The 18319-nt window shown below is 36.6% G+C and overlaps 3 protein-coding genes across 4 annotated transcripts in view; 1 reads left to right on the top strand and 2 right to left on the bottom strand.

Annotated features, from left to right (window-relative positions):
- Nucleotides 1-1835, bottom strand: part of LOC106158357 (uncharacterized) — a 3510-nt gene extending 1675 nt beyond the window's left edge. Inside the window, exons 1-3 of the mRNA XM_086996647.1 lie at nucleotides 1654-1835; nucleotides 871-996; nucleotides 363-494 (exon numbers count right to left, since the gene is read on the bottom strand). Of these exons, the coding sequence (XP_086852773.1) occupies nucleotides 363-494; nucleotides 871-996; nucleotides 1654-1740 (345 nt within the window). The 5' untranslated portion in view covers nucleotides 1741-1835. The remainder of the gene's footprint in view (nucleotides 1-362; nucleotides 495-870; nucleotides 997-1653) is intronic.
- Nucleotides 1836-2435: 600 nt separating this feature from the next.
- On the bottom strand, nucleotides 2436-8838 carry LOC106176256 (protein CFDP2-like). Of its 2 annotated transcripts, none has more exons than XR_015331289.1 (2): nucleotides 6099-7254; nucleotides 2436-4691 (listed from the first exon to the last, which is right to left on the bottom strand). XR_015331289.1 is itself a non-coding variant. In XM_086996649.1 (2 exons), the coding sequence occupies exon 1, from the start codon at nucleotides 8836-8838 to the stop codon at nucleotides 8500-8502; it is 339 nt and encodes a 112-aa protein (XP_086852775.1). In that variant the 3' UTR covers nucleotides 2436-4691; nucleotides 8438-8499. The 2 variants fall into 2 exon arrangements, 1 of the variants encoding a protein (XP_086852775.1); XM_086996649.1 differs by lacking the exon at nucleotides 6099-7254 and adding an exon at nucleotides 8438-8838.
- LOC106176269 (uncharacterized) lies at nucleotides 8723-13721 on the top strand. The gene is made up of 7 exons (XM_086996648.1): nucleotides 8723-8940; nucleotides 11004-11090; nucleotides 11600-11725; nucleotides 11995-12126; nucleotides 12325-12438; nucleotides 12594-12777; nucleotides 12951-13721. The coding sequence occupies exons 2-7, from the start codon at nucleotides 11004-11006 to the stop codon at nucleotides 13109-13111; spliced, it is 804 nt and encodes a 267-aa protein (XP_086852774.1). The 5' UTR covers nucleotides 8723-8940; the 3' UTR covers nucleotides 13112-13721.
- The last annotated feature ends 4598 nt before the right edge of the window (nucleotides 13722-18319 follow it).

An 18319-nucleotide genomic window follows, 5' to 3' on the forward strand; every position in this document is an offset into this window, starting at 1 on the left:
ATAATGGGATATTCTCAAAGAATATTTGGATTTTATTATAATTATAATTATTATTTATTTTATTTTATTTTATTTTATTTTATTTATTTATTTTTTTTTTTTTTTGCTGAAAAAATTGATAAAAAGAGGTATTGATGGAATATAAACATATCCAAGAAAATTAATTCTCTGACATATGAAACACATCAAAATTCAAAGGTAGTGACACATAAATGTAAACATGTTACCGCATTGAATCCAGTAAATTCTACAGATCTTAGCTTCTAGGTACTTAACATTGTTTGCATTCTGACAAAGTATAAGCAAAATAATCCTCCTTTGATAAACAATTTTCACAATAAAGTTAGATCGCCTCTACTTACCCTCGAGTTGTCCATGGCTACGTGGAACTTCTCGTTGTTCACGTTGTACACGGTGATGTTGTCCTTCAGATCAACCTGAACCTTTTCGTCAACTTTCTTCCCTTGCTTGTCGGTTAAACGGAGATTGTACTCCTGAAGAAATAATAATAATTACATAAGGTGATGATGGTGATAAGATCGTTAGTTTTGATTGCTCACTGCTTTGCATATAATTCCACCAATTTCCTTTAAAACCAGATAGATACGTTTTGCAATTGAGATATTTTATGCGCGTTCGAGGGTTTTTAATAAATTTAAGCTTTTACTAAAGTGATCTGTATGTGTCATAAATTATAATAAGCAGAATTCCCAAATATTCTGTTATTATTGTTATTATTATTATTATTATTATTATTATTTGTAGTGATACAGTATACCTACCTTCAACAATCCTGACAATTAGCAAAAAATATTTTTAATGATAATAATAATAATAATCACCCTCTTTTTAGTGATACAGTATACCTACCTTCCACACGTCTTGTGCTGTCTTGTTAGAGATGTGAACTGCTCCCAAAGTTCCACCGACAGCAACAGCAACAACAACAATGACAGCAACAGCAACAATGATGTACTTCTTGTACGACGCCTTGGTCTGAAATATAACAAATCAAAAGATGAATTGGAACAAAAGAAAACTAGGAATATGACTGTTTATCTCATCGCCAACTGTGTTGTAAAGCGTTTGAAAGAAATTGATGCAACTATCGGTATATAAAAATATAATTTTATGAAAAATTTGAAAAACGGTGCAACTACTTATACCTTGCATTGAAAGTCTGGGCGATTCACAAAAACTGATCATTTGACAATGGGATTCTGTCAGAATTTCTTCATGTTTATATTCATTATCATAAAAAAATTACATTATCGAAGGCGGTCTAATTTTATTGTTTATCTATACTTTCGAAAATGTTTTTTAAAACCATAAGTGCTTACATTGTGATAGCATATGTAAATGCAGACCTCTCATTTGTATGTCGGTTGTGAAAACACAAGACGTAAAATAGCGTTTTTTAATGTTACAGTCGTCTTTTTTCACTAATTGCATTCACCGCCAGCATGATAATTTTGCTAAAACATAAAAATTCCATACTAAAATATGTGTGAAAGAAAGAAAATGAAAAACGATTAATATTCACAACAAAAGCAAATTGACTGATGCGACTCAAATGTTCACTTTTTTGTGGAATGACCCTAGTTAGAGTAAAAAGTTCCTGGCCTAAACATCTTCAAAAGTGGAAACACTTACCTCGGCGCTGTCACGTCCTGAGGACCCACCGTCTGTGATGACTGTCACGCCTGGCTCGGCAGACTTTTCACTTACAGTTGGCAGCATCTTGAAAGAATATCAAAATTCTTCTAGCAAAGAGCAGCACTCAAGGCTTTACTTTTTCCGACCGATCGAATTCGCCGTCTGCTGCGAGCTGGGCGCACCCTCCTTTTTATAGCTGGACCACGGAGGGAGACCCGTGACAAACAGGTTTTCGATACAATGTTGTTTTTGAACAATGCCTTCCAAGTTTTTTTAAGCAGAAATAAAACGCGCTTTCATATGTTGATGTGGTGGGAAAGTTTTCGACAACCAGGATAAAAAATGGAAAAACCCTAAGCATTTTTTAAGGATCTGATCAATGGTTGGGTGATTTTAACAAACATTCACAAGATACAAAAGGTGAAATAAATCAAATGCAACGCACGAAAAGTGATCTTTGACAAACAAGATTTCCATACAAAAGATGGAACAATGTCTGCCAAGTTCATAGGCAGAAATAAAAAGCGTTTCCATAAATTGATGAGGTGGGAGTGTTTCCAAAAAATGTGCTGACAACGAGGAAGAAATGCTAAAAACCATAATTATTTTTTAAGTATCTGATCAACCGTTAGGTAATTTGAACAGCACGACAAAAAAGGTGTAAAATCCTTCCAAGAAAACCAGAAAAAATGTATTTGTTATTTTGCTCAAGGCGCTAATGCCAAATATATATTTAGGCAAATAATCTGCTCTTTTACGCGTGTTAATTGGGGGGGGGGGGGTGTCTATCAAACCACTCACGTGCCAATAGGAAAATGATGCAAGTCCGTGGATATAAAGAAAATATCAAAAGAGGTGCCATGCTGAAGTTAAAGGCCTCCCATAGTTGCAGTGACTCTCTGGAGAGAGAGAGAGAGAGAGAGAGAGAGAGAGAGAGAGAGAGAGAGGTTTGATAGTTCCACTTTTCCAATTAAATTTTATCGATTGATTGATTGTAATTGAGCTCTGTCCTTTAATGCACATGTAAGCCCTGTACTTCCCCAACTTATGGAGAGAGTCTTAAGTATTGAGCATTGGTCAGTTCATTTCTTACACCCTTCTAGCATTTTATTTATTTACTACATTTCAGCTTTAAACACAATTGTGCCAATAAAACTGTATTTGAAAATTTTAACCATCTTGAGCTACCTGTTTTTATTTGTGACTGGATTTTAGACTTTCTTTTAAATAAAAGACAATCTGTTTAAGTCGTCTATTTATCTCAAAAACAACAGTTTTAAATACCGGTGCACCACAGGGATGCGTCTTTTCAATTTGTCTTTACTCCCTTTTTACCTATGATTGTACTATTGTAAGCGACGGAAATTTTCTTATGACATTTGCGGATGATACTACGCTTGTGGGGCTAGTTACTGATAATGACGAGAGTACACATAGAAAATCTGTTGAGTCGGTGGTAAGGTGGTGCGAGAGTAATGATCTTATTTTGAACGTAGCTAAAACCAAAGAAATGATAGTGAATTTTACAACGAATCAGAATGATAAGGCACCACTGAACACTGGAGACGTTGAAGTAAGTAGGGTAGAGGAATTTTATCTATTTGGTATACGCATGAACAGTAAAATTAATTGGAAAGATAATACCGCGAGGAGTGTAAAGAAGGTACGGCAAAGACTATATTTTTAGGATCATTGAGAACTTTTACTGATAGCGAGCCTATTTTAGTCAATTTTATAGGTGTGTAATTGAAAGCATCCTGGCGTACAGAATTATAATATGGTATAGCGGAACAACTGGGGATGAAAAAATAAACTAACCAACGTTGTAAAAACTGCAAGCAAGGTGTATGTAATCGGGCAGGATCTGCCCATGATATTTTAACGACAGAATGAAGAAAAGAACTGTTAACACCATGGAAGATTTTTCTCATCCTGCATCATCACTTTTTACCTTTTTACCAATTAATAGTAGACTTTAAACTTTTAAAAGGAGTAAAAGCTTTTTAAACAGCTTTTATCCAAGTGCAGTAACGCATTTTAATTTGATCTCAAAACCAAATTCTTAATTTATCTATTGTATTACACCTATTCTGTATATTATCAAACTTGCTCCAAAAAGGAAAATGATTTCCGAATTTTATAATTCACTAAATAAACTCTTAACTTATCTTATCTTATCTCATCCTATCTTATCTTATCTTATCGTTATCCATGTTACGTGTAAGGTACTTACAATTACAAAAAAAAAATGCGATTCGTGTAAAGAAAAAGTGAGGTACGTCTCAAAGAATAATAGTTCATATTTATAGAGATTAATTGCAGTGCAAGAGAAGGAAACAAAATAAACACGAAGAGCGACTCTTTGGCGTGTCATTCAGTTGTACAAACTGAGTCTAGATGCTGACAACCTGTCATTAAGTGATTATTTATCATATTTGAAAAGAAAATGAGGTGTCGCATTTTTTTAACTTACGCAATTCAAAAACAGAACTAGTTAGCATAAGAAAGGTTGAAGTGATAAAATCTATTTATTCATTTTTTTTAAGAATCCACTTGGGACATTCAAGGATGAATGTGAGCGGGATTTTTGGTTAGACACACAATGCAATGTCCAGAATTATTTCTCTTCAAATTGATAAGCTGTTCGCTTCTACACACTGTAAAAACAGTGTTTAGCTCTGAGACACATTTCTAAGCGCCTGTTTTGTCTCATTTTTTCCACGCGTTTAGCACCTAAGCACGTTTAGCCTATTAACATGTTACACGCTTTGACGTGCTTGACGCCTAATAAATGTAGGGTGTATTTGTTTAACTTTAAGGTTGTAACGTTTTCAACTGTTTCAGTCACTCTCTCTCACACACACACGCGCGCGCGCGCGCGAAGTCACGGTCACCTTTAACTGCCATAGCTATCTCTATCTATAACAGGGTACCGTGAACCGTCAACAAAGTTGATTCTCACCATCATCTGTACAGCTGGACTTATTCATCCTTGTGTTAGCTGACCTTGCGAGGAAGTTAATTGGAATATATTTCTGAAAAACAAGTTAGGAAAATTCACTAGTTTACTAAAGACACGAAACAACTATCACATTTACTTTAAAACATTTTTTTCATATTTTGATAAAATGCGTTAAGGTATTGATGTTCATTTATTTTTTCCGGAAGTAATGAACAATAGAACATCAGGATGATGGTGGGGTATTCATTATAATGGTTTATTTAAGCTTTCATCACATGCTGGTTATTTTGGTAACGATAGTCCGAATATTTCAAATCACACCGCTATAGTCGCCGACTATAACCCAAGCCCATTTTGGAATTAACCGCTAACTGTAGTATACAGCATAAGACGTGTTTTGGTGATTAATAAAAAAAAGTTTTCAAAACATTAAATAATTTTTTTCCAGAATGTTATAAAACGCTTATAAAACTGCATATGCATCATTTTGCATGGAGTTAAAACACCCATAACGTTACCATGACGTTATTCTATACCATCACCATCATGTAACCAGCTGATAACGTCGTGAAAACGTTATTTGTTATTTGGATTATTACTTAATAGGCCTATTTTAAATAATCACACGTTACTGCAAGGAAGGACACAACGCGTTCGAGCAGGCTGCTTCTCGCCTCCAACAGCCCCATATGTTTACAAGGGGAAGTGTTAAGCAAAATTGTTGAGTCTTGTAATAAACTTGTTATGGGATCATATATATGGGATTGTGAAGCATTTTTTTCTGTGACGAGCTTGAAAAGCTAAACATGTTGTTTAGCAGCTCCACGCGTTAAGGAATTCCACACCTATAGCAGCTCCATATGTTTAGCAGCCTCACGCGCTTAGCAGGGGAAGTGCTTAGCCAGTGTGCTTAGCTTGTGATAGACTTGTTATAGAATCATATGCCGGTGAAGCTAAACACATAGCTAAACGTGTAACAATGCCAACGTGTCTAGCTTTTTCTTCTGTGAAACGTTTGAAAAGCTATACGCGTTTAGCATTTACACAGATTTCTAAATGCGTATAGATGCCTAACGTGTGTTGTTTGTATTTAAATGCTAAACACTGTTTTTACAGTGCAGGTAGTCAGCCACACAGCAATTGTTTCAACAAGGGCTGGTTTCACGAAAAAACTTTAGCCCCTAAAGTGGTCTAAACTTCTTGATGAAAAATCTTGTCTATGAATTTAAAAAGAATGCATTGTAGTCCAGTGGTATATTTCTTTTGAGAAAAAACTTCAACGTAATGAGAAGTGCCATGCATACGGACGGTCAAAAAAAACACTGTTACTCGAAAAGGTATAAATAGCGTGCATAGTCATGATCAGCAACCACAACGAATTTCGAAGAAAAGGTGATTACAAAACTATCAATCAATATTTGAGTTAAAAGTATCTAATTATAGCAAAAAACGGCTAACCAGAGTTGGAAGTAAATATTACCTGTATGACATTGGAGCGCACCGCTAGTCTTCAACCGACTCTCTTATTTCGTAGGCTTACATAATTTACTGTGTTAAGGTGTCTTCTGCTGCAAAACGCCGCTCTGACTGGTATGCTTAGTTATGGGACGTCACTCCCTGTAGTAATGGTGGGGGAAATAAACTTAGATTGTTCAGATTGTTTAAAGGTCTAGAAGTAAGTAGTCATGGCAAAAAAACATTTTTGTCAATTAAACATCGAAGTGTTGGGTGGCCCCACTTCGAATAGAAACGGGTCGATATGAAAAAAACTAGCTATTTTGAGAAAAGAACCTGTGCATTGTGTGATAAGGGGATTTTAGTTAACTATCTCTCTTTTATTGATGAACGTGGTGAAATTAAAAACTTAAACGTTCTAATAACAATTTTGATTTCTTAAATGATAACAAGTACACACAATGGACAATACAAGTGTCACCCCCTGAATCAGAGTAATCAAATAATAATCAAGTAATCAATTGACAAAGTAGGCAGATCTTGGATCTTGAGTAGTTATAATGCCTGGTCTACATTTTTTTGTGTGTGTGAAATTTGATGTTAATAAAATGATATCAGGAGCATATCATTCCACAGTCATTTATCTCCTCCAAAGTATTGGTTCAGTAGGGGTTACACTTCTATTATCCATTGTGTGTATTTATTTTTGATTAGTAGTGATATGATTAATTTAGTTGCCAAAACTTGCTGCCGATTTCTAGACTTTTTTATTTTTATTTCGGAATTTTATTTATAAATGATGTTTCCATGTATATACACGGTATTAAGTGATATTCAGTATCTCGTAGTTCTATATAGAAATGCCACTGTTCTTAATTTTATTTCTCTTTTTATGGGTGACACTTCAATACAATATCTTGATTACTTGTGGTTCATATCATCAGAGTCAAAATAAAAGGCGTGACTGATGAAAGAGATGCGTGGCAATATATAATTTTACGTTGTTAACAGAAAAAATTGAGAAAAAACGAACAAAAGGCTGAAAATACCAAGTACCCATTAAATAATTTTCAAATAAGTTTTGACGAAAACACAGACGAATGAATCCATAAAAGGCAACAGACATCGAGGTGATTACACATAATGATTCTATGTTGCATGACACTTCCTGGCACGCAGTAGGCGATGGCATGCATTTTATAAAGAAATTAAACACTGAGTAAAATAAACAATATACCGAGGCGGACACGTGCGTGTTACAAGCTCACAAACACAAAAATAATCATTAACCTTGACGCGTTATCTAAATGCGTGGCAAACAACAACAGGTTTCGAACGTGTCAGGAGTCACGTTTTAAAGCGAGGACGAACATGAGGAGACTTCGGCAAACACAGCACCAAACGATAAGACTATGTTTGAGGGCAGCTGTTGAAGGCCTACAATTTTAATTAAAATACAAACAGGTGCTAAAACCGTGAGTCATGTTGAAAAAATTGCCTTAGAAAATTAGAAAATATCTATGTGGTTTTATTTGACGCGAAATCGTGACTCACGCCTACTCTTGCAAATGACAATTGTAGGCCTAAACATCAAGTACTAAACAAATAAAATTACCGTGTGTCCCTCCCTTTCGTGGATAAAACTACAATTTTAATTAAAATAATTTTAATTAAAATAACCTATGTTAATTAAGGGATATCTTTTATGACTTAAGACTGTCACAACCAGGACGTTTTTCAAAAGTCAGTTTTATCATGCAAACAGCCATGAATGCGAGCCAAAGGATGAAGAAATGCCTTTCAAGAACACGGGGAATACTTTGTGGTTTTATTTGACGCGCAATTGGTATTATAATTTTTATCAGAAAAAAAAGACAAGAACACCTGGTAAACGCGTTAGGCGAACACCTCTCTTTCGTGGGTGAAATACAATCAAAATAAAACAGATGAAGCCTTAACGAACCAAATTCGAAACAACAACAAACATTCCTATACGATTAAACATCGATTTGTCGATTCATTTACATCTCGTGCTGGTACTCGTACTTTCACCCATATTTCGTCCTTTTCGTTCGTGTAAATATGCGCCCGACTTCTTTCCATTCGAGATCAGTACAGTCACTTTACAAACACGTCCTTAACAGCCTATGTACAATGAAATGATGATTAATACAGAAATGGGAAAACCGCGTGAAAAGCCAGAGGACCTGTAAGATTTTTGATATCGCAGATCCTGGCAAGGTTTATGCGAAAATACAGTACATGATAATAAATCACATGTAAACATAGACTAACAGATATAAAATATTTAGTTCGGACCAGCCCTCTGCACCACACTTTGCCTTAGTGACCCGTATGTCCTACCTGTCTCTCTTCCTGATGATGACAAAGTCGATGAGTTGCCAATGCTTTGAGCGTGGGTGCATTCATGATGTCCTGTTGCAGGTGAGGAGGCTAAAGATGGTGTTTGTGATCAGAAAGTTGTGCTCGGCACATGTCTGGAGAAGCATCAGTCTGTTGGTGTTACAGTTGCCGATCCCATGCTTCCCAACCACCCCTTCCCATGTAGTGAGGTCACTGCCGACTCTGGCGTTCAAGTCGCCGAGTATAAAGAGCTTGTCTGTGTTGGAAACTGAGTTGATGGTAGCATCAATGTCCACATAGAACTTTTCTTTGATCTCATCTGGGTTGGTCATGGTGGGCGCATAGGCACTGACAATGGTGGGAAACTTCTTTCCTGTACAGAAAGGGAGTCTCAAGGTCATCAGGTGATAATTTATACCTTTTGGTGGGCCAGCGAGCTTGACAACCAGTTCTGTCCTCACTGTTCAGGAGCGTACACATTACATGTGGCAAAGATCAGTGGGGTACTCCTTGAATTTTATTTCCTTATTTTCTTCTTTGTATGTCGACCGCTTATTTAGGGCCCCCATAAGCTGCGGTATGCTGACTAGGGTAGTGTGGAGCATGACAGGTCAAGACGACTGGAGATGGAATGCGGATGACCAGGATGTACTATGTGCCTCATTCTGCCCTCGGGGGGGGGGGGGGGGGGGGGGGGGGGGGGGGGGCTGAGGTGGGTATAAAGTCATGTCAAAGGTAGGTTTCGAACGCAAAGATGTAACAAACCGATTCATGAATACTTACCTTACGGACTTGCACGCTAACCACTACACAGACGAGCTGAAGTTGCAAACCACTAATTTTTTCTCTGATATTTGGCTCACCAGAAGGATTTCATATACATTTATAATTGTATCATTTAACCTTATTATTGCGTAAGTATAGGACTTTCAAATGGCCGTACTTACATTACTGTAACAGGAATAAATGTCCGACAGTAATACAAGTCCTACTTACCCTAATTATGAGCCAGTAACCTAAGATCGCATTCACAACGAGTTGAGCCATGGCTTTACAAATCCTGGAACTAAATATGGCGGACGTACATGAAAGAAAAAACGCCTAATCTTTTAATAGTCTCTTCGCCTCTCACACGCCTCCCCATGCGTCGTCCCTGCGGGGGTACAGTCATTAAATCTCGGCTCCATTGGGACGACACAGATTTATTTGTGAATTTTTAAAAGGCTTTAGATAAATAAATAAATACATAAATAAATGAATTACTTCGACCTTGCTTATGCTAACGTCGTTGTGTTTTTGAATTTCGTAGGTTTAAAAAATGCGACACCGCATCATTTTTTTTTTCAAATATGATAAATAATCACTTAATGACAGCTTGTCAGCGTCGAGACACACATTTGTAGAACTAAATTACATGCCTTGGAGTCGTTCACCGTGTTTATTTTTGTTTCCTGCTATTTCACTACAATTAATGTCTATAAATATGAACGATTATCCTTTGAGATTTACTTTATTTTTTCCTTACATGAGTTACCTTTTTGTAATTATAAGTGTCTAACACATAACGTAGATAACGTTATTTGGGGTGTAACAGAAGAACTGACCAACGCCCAATACATATGACTCTTACCATAAGATTGAAGGTACAGGGCTTACATGTGCATAAAAGGACAAGAAGATAAGTTACATAATCAGTCTATAAATTTTAAAAAGTGTAACTATCAAATCTCTCTGTCTCTCTTCACGGAAAGTCACTGCAACTTTTCGTTGCCTTTAACCTCAGCATAGCTCCTCCTTTTTTTTTTTTGTTCACGGACTTGCATCATTTTCCTATTGGCACGTGAGTGGTTTGATAGACCCCCCCCCCCAATTAACACGTGTAAAAGAGCAGATTATTTGCCTAAATATATATTTGGCATCGGCGTCAAGAGCAAATTAACTAAAACATTTTTTCTAGTTTTCTCGAAATGAATTTTACACGTTTTGTATTGTGTTGTTCAAATTACCTAACGATTGGTCAGATACTTCAAAAAATACTTACGGTTTTTCTTCCTTGTTGTCATGTTCTTAAAAGCAGTGCGTTTTTTTTTTTTTTTTTGGAAAGTTTCTCACCTCATCAACATATGAAAGCGCTTTTTATTTCTGCCTATGAACTTGGCAGACATTGCTCCGTCTTTTGTATGGAAAACTTGTTTGTCAAAGATCTCATTTATGCGTTGAATTTGGTTTATTGCACCTTTTGTATCATGTGAATACTTATTAAAATCACCCAACCATTGATCAGATACTTAACAAAATGCTTAGGGTTTTTTACAATTTTTTCCTGGTTGTCGAAAACTTTCCCATCACATCAACATATAAAAGCGCGTTTTATTTCTGCTTAAAAACTTGGAAGACAGTGTTTTTTCTTTGATATCGAAAACCTGTTTGTCAAAGATCTCCCTCCGTGATGTCAGCTAAAAAAGAGGGTACGCCCAGCTCCCAGCAGACGGCGAACTCGATCGGTCGGAAAAAGTAAAGCCTTGAGTGCTGCTCTCTGATAGAACAGTTTTGATATACTTTCAAGATGCTGCCAACTGTCAGTGAAAAGTCTGCCGAGCCAGGGGTGACTGTCATCACAGACGGTGGGTCCTCTGGACGTGACGGCGCTGAGGTAAGTGCGTCTACTTTGAAGATGTTTAATCCAGGAATTTTTTCTCTAACTTGGGTCATTCCACAAACAATTGAACAGTTGAGTCACGTCAGTTACTTTGCTTTTGTTGTGAATATTCAGCGTTTTTCATTTTCTTTTCATGTTTTAGCAAAATTATCATGCTTGCAATGGTGAATGTAATTAGTAATTTTTGCAAGTATAGATAAACTAGATAAACTAGATAAAATAAGACTGCCTTCGATAATGTAATTTTTTATGATAATGGATACAAAGACGAGGAAATTCTGACTGAATCCCATTGTCAGATTGTCATTTTTTGTCTGTCGTCCAGACCTTCAATGCAAAATATAAGTTGTTGCAATTACTTGCACCGTTTTTCAAAATGTTCATAAAATTATATTTTTAAATAGTTGCATCAATTTCTTTCAAACACAGTTGGCGATGAGATAAACAATAATATTCCAAGTTTATTTTTGTTCCAATTTATCTTTTAATTTGTTATATTTCAGAATAAGGCGTCGTATAAGAAGTACATTATTATTGCTGTTGCTGTCATTGTTGTTGTCGCTGTTGCTGTCGGTGGAACGTTGGGAGCAGTTCACATCTCTAACAAGGCAGCACAAGACGTGTGGAAGGTAGGTATACTGTATCACTAATAATAATAATAATAATAATAATAATAATAATAGAATATTTGGGAATTATGCTAATTTACATTTATGACACAAACAGATCACTTTAGAAGAAGCTTAAATTTAGCACGCGAATGAAATATCTCACTTGCAATACGTATCGATCTGGTTTTAAAGGAAAGCGGTGGAATAATATGCAAAGAAACATGAGCATTTAAAACTAACGATCTCATCGCCATAATCATCTAATGTGATTATTATTATTTCTTCAGGAGTACCATCTCCGTTTAACAGACAAACAAGGGAAAAAAGTTGACGAAAAGGTTCAGGTTGATCTGAAGGACAACATCACCGTGTACAACGTGAACAACGAGAAGTTCCACGTTGCCATGGACAACTCGAGGGTGGGTAGAGGGGGTTTAAACGTTATTGTGTAAATTGCTAATCAAGGCGGAATATTTTACTTATACTACCTTTCACTACCTTTCAATTTTTATGAGTTTTAAATGCCAATAAAGTTAGTTCCTTGGATATGTATATATTCCATCAATTTTGTCGGCTAAAAATCCAAATATCCTGTGGGAATATTCCATTCCTTTCAGGGTTTGGTAGTATACAAGATGGAAATGAATGACAAGTTTGCTTGTTACTTGACTCCAATGAACAAATCTGAAGAGACCGACAGCAAGGACGTGGCCAACGCTTTGGAACAACCGGTGCGATTTACTTCATATTAATTCGGACTTTGAATCTGTGTTTACATCTAAACATACACAATACTTTTAATTGTGTTTAAATATATAAAGTGACATTTAAACATGTGCAAGATATGACTATAACTTAAACCTAACCTATACCGTCATGTTTTTAGAACACCGTCGAAAATACGACATCAGATGAAGATAATGAACAAAAGCAATTCGTTGTCAACACCTCCCCGATCAAGGACAAGTCCTTCCTTAGTCCCAGGATGAAGGAATTCTGCAGGAATCTGGAGGCATATTGGCTTACTCAGAAGAACGGCAACAATGTAGCCAGCACCCATACCCCGGCAGGTACGCAAAATATAAATCTCTGAAATGTTAGTCATTTCCTGATTCAATACTTACAACTATGACCATGCAGTAAATTCACTTTTTACTTTCTACATACATGTAGAATCTACAAGACATTAGGAACATCACCATTACCCATCGTTTCGATTATATTATATTATATTATTTTTCAGGAAGTAAACGCCAGAAGCGAGCTTGCTCCTGGATACCTTACAGGTGTCCGTGTAGAATAGGCACATGCATAAGGTTCAGGATCGGTTCTCGGTGGCATTGCCGTTATAGGTACATATACATTGTAAGACCCTGTAGGAGGTACATATGCTCTGGTAAATAAACGCTGCTGCTAAATATAGTTTAACACAAATATTTTTGCAAAGTGTGATTAGTCAACTTAAAAAACTTCCCGCGACCATGTCTATCCCAGAATATTTCAGAACCATAAATTAAACAGGGTTAATCCACTGTTACATGGGTATTCATGAAATAGGAGCCACATGGTACCAGTACAGAGTGACGTTTCAGAAAAATCCCCTCCAGAGTTCTTAATCAGCCAATCCCAGGTTTTTTTTCAATAATACCCATGTGTGTATTTTTTGGTGTGTTAACTGTCATAACAACAAATCATTATCCCAGCTAATAGTAAGTTATGCATCATTTAGTTATTGTTCTATTAGCAATGACTCTATTACTATTTGTTTGTATTCAAATAGATTAAGCAATAATTGACTTTTTGGTAAAATGTTTTTTTAAATAAATTCCACGTGTGCATTTTTATATGTTAACTGTAATGACGGCATCATTAAAATGATTATCCTAGGTTATTGTTAGTTGATTATCCTAGGTTATTGTTCTTTTAGTTGTGCTTCCTTTCCGTTGTTATTTGCTTCGAATTTGAAAGATGAATTAAAGACACTACCTGACCTTTTGCTAAGTTGTCACTGTTTTTCTTAAATGCTTTTATTTTTTTACAAAAAAAAACTATATATATATATATATATATATATATATATATATATATATACAAAATTGGTCAAAAATGTTGTCCCACCCCCATTTCCATGTACTTATATTATCAAAAATGATCACCTCACAGCTGTGAACTGTTAGAAATAGTGCTTTTTATTACGGATACCGTGTCTAACATAATTAATGGTTAAAGAAATACAAAATAGTGGTGAAAATATACACATTTTATACCATTTAGTAAAATTTATAAAAGGTACCCCCTCAAATCGACTGTTTCACTGTGACTTCTACAGATGTAAAGAAATGTCTATAAAATTGTTTTTCTTGATAAAATGTGTTTTCGATGTATAAGGTGTTAGTTTCAACCCTTATTCACAGCGGCTTGTTCACACGACTGCATGGCTCTTTGGCAGACTTTACAGTTTTGTTTGGCGTGTGAAAATGAACCACAAACATCTTATTTCAGTTTTCGTGCTTTCGTGCATTTTCTCCTCCTTTTTGTCGATTTCATAGAGCTTTATTGATGAGATACATTTATTAAATGTCTTTTTTATTCATTTCTGGTCGTTTTTTTTCCTTGTCCCTGTAATAACTGCACAATATGTGAATATCAGCAAGTTTCTATTAATGGAGTATTTTCGCTGGATGAGTTGATTTGGAATGACCCTTAAGACGTTAAAAGCACCAGGGTGGCCGAAACAGCACAAGATTTATGAAAAGTTAAATTTATGCAAGGGCCTTAGGTTTTGGTTTCAAATTCCCTTATGGACAACGCCATGTTATGGCGTTTCCGAATTGACCAACTTTTAAGAATATTTACTTTAAGACATTTTCTCTAAAGTCACTCAAGAGAAGCTAGTCCAAGGCAGGCAAAAATGGCCAATTCCAAAATATGATGTTATGGCATTGTTAACAAAATGTATTCTTTCTCGTTGTTATGAATCAGTTTCTTTGAGTATATAATAAAACAAATGACTATCAAGGTGTTTATCCTTTGGCCTATTTCAAAAATCGATACTGCTTATCTGGTTAAATCTGAATTTAATCAATGTAGTATAGGTCAAAATATAGAAAAAAAAATCGGGCTAACGGCCTTAGCCACAAGAAACAAGTAAAATTGCCATTGACACAATACAGCAAAAAAAATGTATCCGACAATTGATTTTTTTGACGACACTGGTTCTGGGCATCAGAATCGTTTTTGAAAAATTCAATAAAATTAAAAATTACACTTCAAACTACAAAGGGAGGCCCAGGGGCCCCTTCCCCCTCTTCAGCTAACCTTTATTCCCCCACCCCCACCCCCACTTAAACTTGCCTCACCCTCTGCCCACCCTTGTTTCTCACCGCAAAAACGATTCTGGCTTCTCAGAATCGTTTTTGAAAAACGACACTGGTTTCTGGGCATCAGAATCGTTTTTGAAAAATTCAATAAAATTAAAATTATACATCAAACTACGAAGGGAGGCCCCGGGGGCCCCTTTCCCCTTTCCCCTCTTCAACCTCACCCTTATTCCCCCACCCCCACCCCCACTTAAACTCCATTCCCGGCTTCCACTGTGCAGGCTGCCTGTGACTGGTAGCGGCGGTCAACTCGGCCTCCCAGCGGGGCGAGGAAAGACCGTAACTCTGTAAACACCCTGTCAAGCTTCTGCGATGAGGGTTGCCCGTACCTGTAGGAAATAATCGGCGACCGTCTCGGTCTCAGCGCACGTCGAGGAGAGACCGTAAAACCCTGCCCGGCTTTCGTGGTGAGGGTTACCTAATCGTGGTACACGCTAACCGCTGGTTGCCTCTCCCTCTGCCCACCCCTGTTTCTCTCCGCAAAAACGATTCTGGCTTCTCAGAATCGTTTTTGAAAAACGACACTAGTTTCTGGTTGCCAGAATCGTTTTTCGAAAAACGACACTAGTTTCTGGATGCCAGAATCGTTTTTGAAAAACGAAACTAGTTTCTGGTTGCCAGGTTTGTTTATGAAAAACGACACTAGTTTCTGGTGGCCAGGTTCGTTTTTGAAAAACGAAACTAGAAACTAGACACTAACTTCAGCGCTCTCTGAAAGAGTATAGAATAGAGTAGAGTAGAGTAGAGTAGAGTAGAGTAGAGTAGAGTATAGTAGAGTAGAGGATGCCAAAATCGAAATAACGGCCAGCATTTCATGTCCTGTAACTTCTATATACAGAGCAATAAGTGTATTTACCTACATTGTTACTGTTGTAGGTATTGCATCGGGTTATGGTTAACATTTCAGAGATTTGTATTGTGCGTACCTGCCGGGATTCGTACGGTGGCGCCATCTACAGTGTTGCCGTCATTCTGAGTGAGCCAGTATTCCTCCAGATCCCTGCAGAATTCCTGCATCCTGGGACTTAGGAAGGATTTGTCTTTGATCTGGGAAGTATTTACAACGAAGCTTTCTTGGTCATCATCATCACCATCTTCATCATCTGTCGTGTTCTCGACGGCGTTCTAAAAGAAAAACTGCACAGGTTATGTGAAGATTTTTTTCATGTCTTGCAATTTTTTTCATATGTTTATATCTATATTTTCAAACACAATCAACAGCAACATTTATGAAAAAAGGTAAACAAAAAGACTGAATAAATAATGACGTTTGTTGTACAGGCTGTTCCATAGCGCTGACCACGTCGAGGCGAGTAACAAGCAACCTTGCATTTCCATCTTGTATACTACTAGACTCTGGAAGGAAACCAACGGGGCAATTCACTTTTTGTGAAAAATGATGGAATATTCCCACAATATTGCATCTCTGTGATTCTAATAAGTTCAACTTAAATACCATGCACAGTTCAACTAGCTCGGCAGTTCTTTATTACATTTTCATGTTCTACCTTCAAATAACAGTATATTATGTTCTTGTTTGGGTTCCTTCTGGCAATCTGTCATAAATTTGATAAATTATCAGCAATTTGTAGGCAAAGCAAATGTCATGTTCAAGGGAATATACCAGTACACTGGAGAGAATGCCAGAGCCATTCAAAAGTAATCCAAGGCCACGAAGCCGGTGACGGCATATATCCTTTACGGTACTAACTCAGCCTGTTTGTTGATGTATCCCGGGCTGAGATTACTCCACTCAACGTTGTTGATTTCTTTCAATATAGGAGGATAGTACATGAAAAAAGTAAAATAAAAATAAAAAGGCAATTCAAAATAATGAAAATATTACACGATATGTTGCGTATTGACATGAGTCAAAGTTGATGTTATAGTTTTAGTATGGAATGACCTTTCAAAGAGCAATTATTAAAACAAAAGGAATTTTAATTGAAAATTAAATGTTGTGTTTACAATATTTTAAAGTTCTCATGTCATTAAGCGATCGTACTTAAAAACGTGGAGAAGATTCATGAGGTTTGATATTCGTTCCCTATCTGCTATCCGAAAATGGAACAAATAGTTGGTGTAAAAAGGCATCATTGTTTTTCCCTTTATATTCTTGTTTCCTGTTTTTTTTTTCTCTTTTACAGATTTCCTTCAACAATCAAAAATGAATATGAAACTCTGTGAAGGATAGGATAAAATGTGCCGATTGAAGGATAGGATAAGATGTCCGTTTTCAAGTAAGATACATGGGCGTAACTAGGCATACGCACGGATGCACTGTGCGTACAATTTTTTGGCCAACCATGATATTATTTTATTTTTCACGGAATATAAAAGAAAATCCTCTGCTTATTAAAGTCACTTGTATGTACAAGTCCTCTGTATCAATTGTATAGGCACAATTATTCTGACCCCCCCCCTCCCCCCCCCCCCTTCTTGCAAACAGAGGTAAACAATGCCTGTAACCTTAACAAGTCCTATCTTAATCGTCCATCTAACTGAAACTTCCTTTACCTTTACCTCTTTCAAAGAGCAGCTCCCGCAACCCTGGAGGCACTAGATAAAATCTGGACACCAGGTTTAAGAAGGAGTTAGAGAAACAAAGGAAGAATTTCTCCTGCAAACCTTCAAAGAATTTTGACATGGACTTGACCCAGCTTACCCCTCCAAACTAACAGGCTGACATGGGCAATTTTTACAAACAAATAATTAAACTTAGATGTATCAGAGCTCTGTCGTGTCGTACAATTGGTTGTTTTTGGGAGCCATGCATCCACATGTAAGGTGAATGAAACCGTATGTTAGATCAACTCAGAGGTGGATCCAGGATTATTCGAAGGGGGTTCCACATATGCGAAGCTAGCCTCCTTTTAAATAAATATACCGTTCTGGGTAATAAGAATATTGAAACTTTTTTAATTGCGAGAATATTTCTGACTAAATAATGATTTTATTATTAATGGAAATTAAGCTGCGATGTGTGGTACATATGCTGTAATTACGCTGTCCTTCATCTCTTGCGTTAGTCTACATTTTGCTGGGAATTTTAAAAATCTGTGCGTACAATTTTTAAAGGTCTGGTTACGCCCCTGAGATACACTGTAAAAGGAAGTGAATTTCCTTTGCTAATATAATGTATTGTCATAAAAAAAGTTCGCGTGTGCCGGACGTAGGACAAAAATGCCCCACTTTACAGCTGGTCCCACAGTTATGGTACATGTAGTTCGTA

Source organism: Lingula anatina, chromosome 10, assembly GCF_051362555.1.
Source record: "Lingula anatina isolate TDL-2025a chromosome 10, LinAna3.0, whole genome shotgun sequence".
Classification (NCBI taxonomy): Eukaryota; Metazoa; Brachiopoda; class Lingulata; order Lingulida; family Lingulidae; genus Lingula; species Lingula anatina.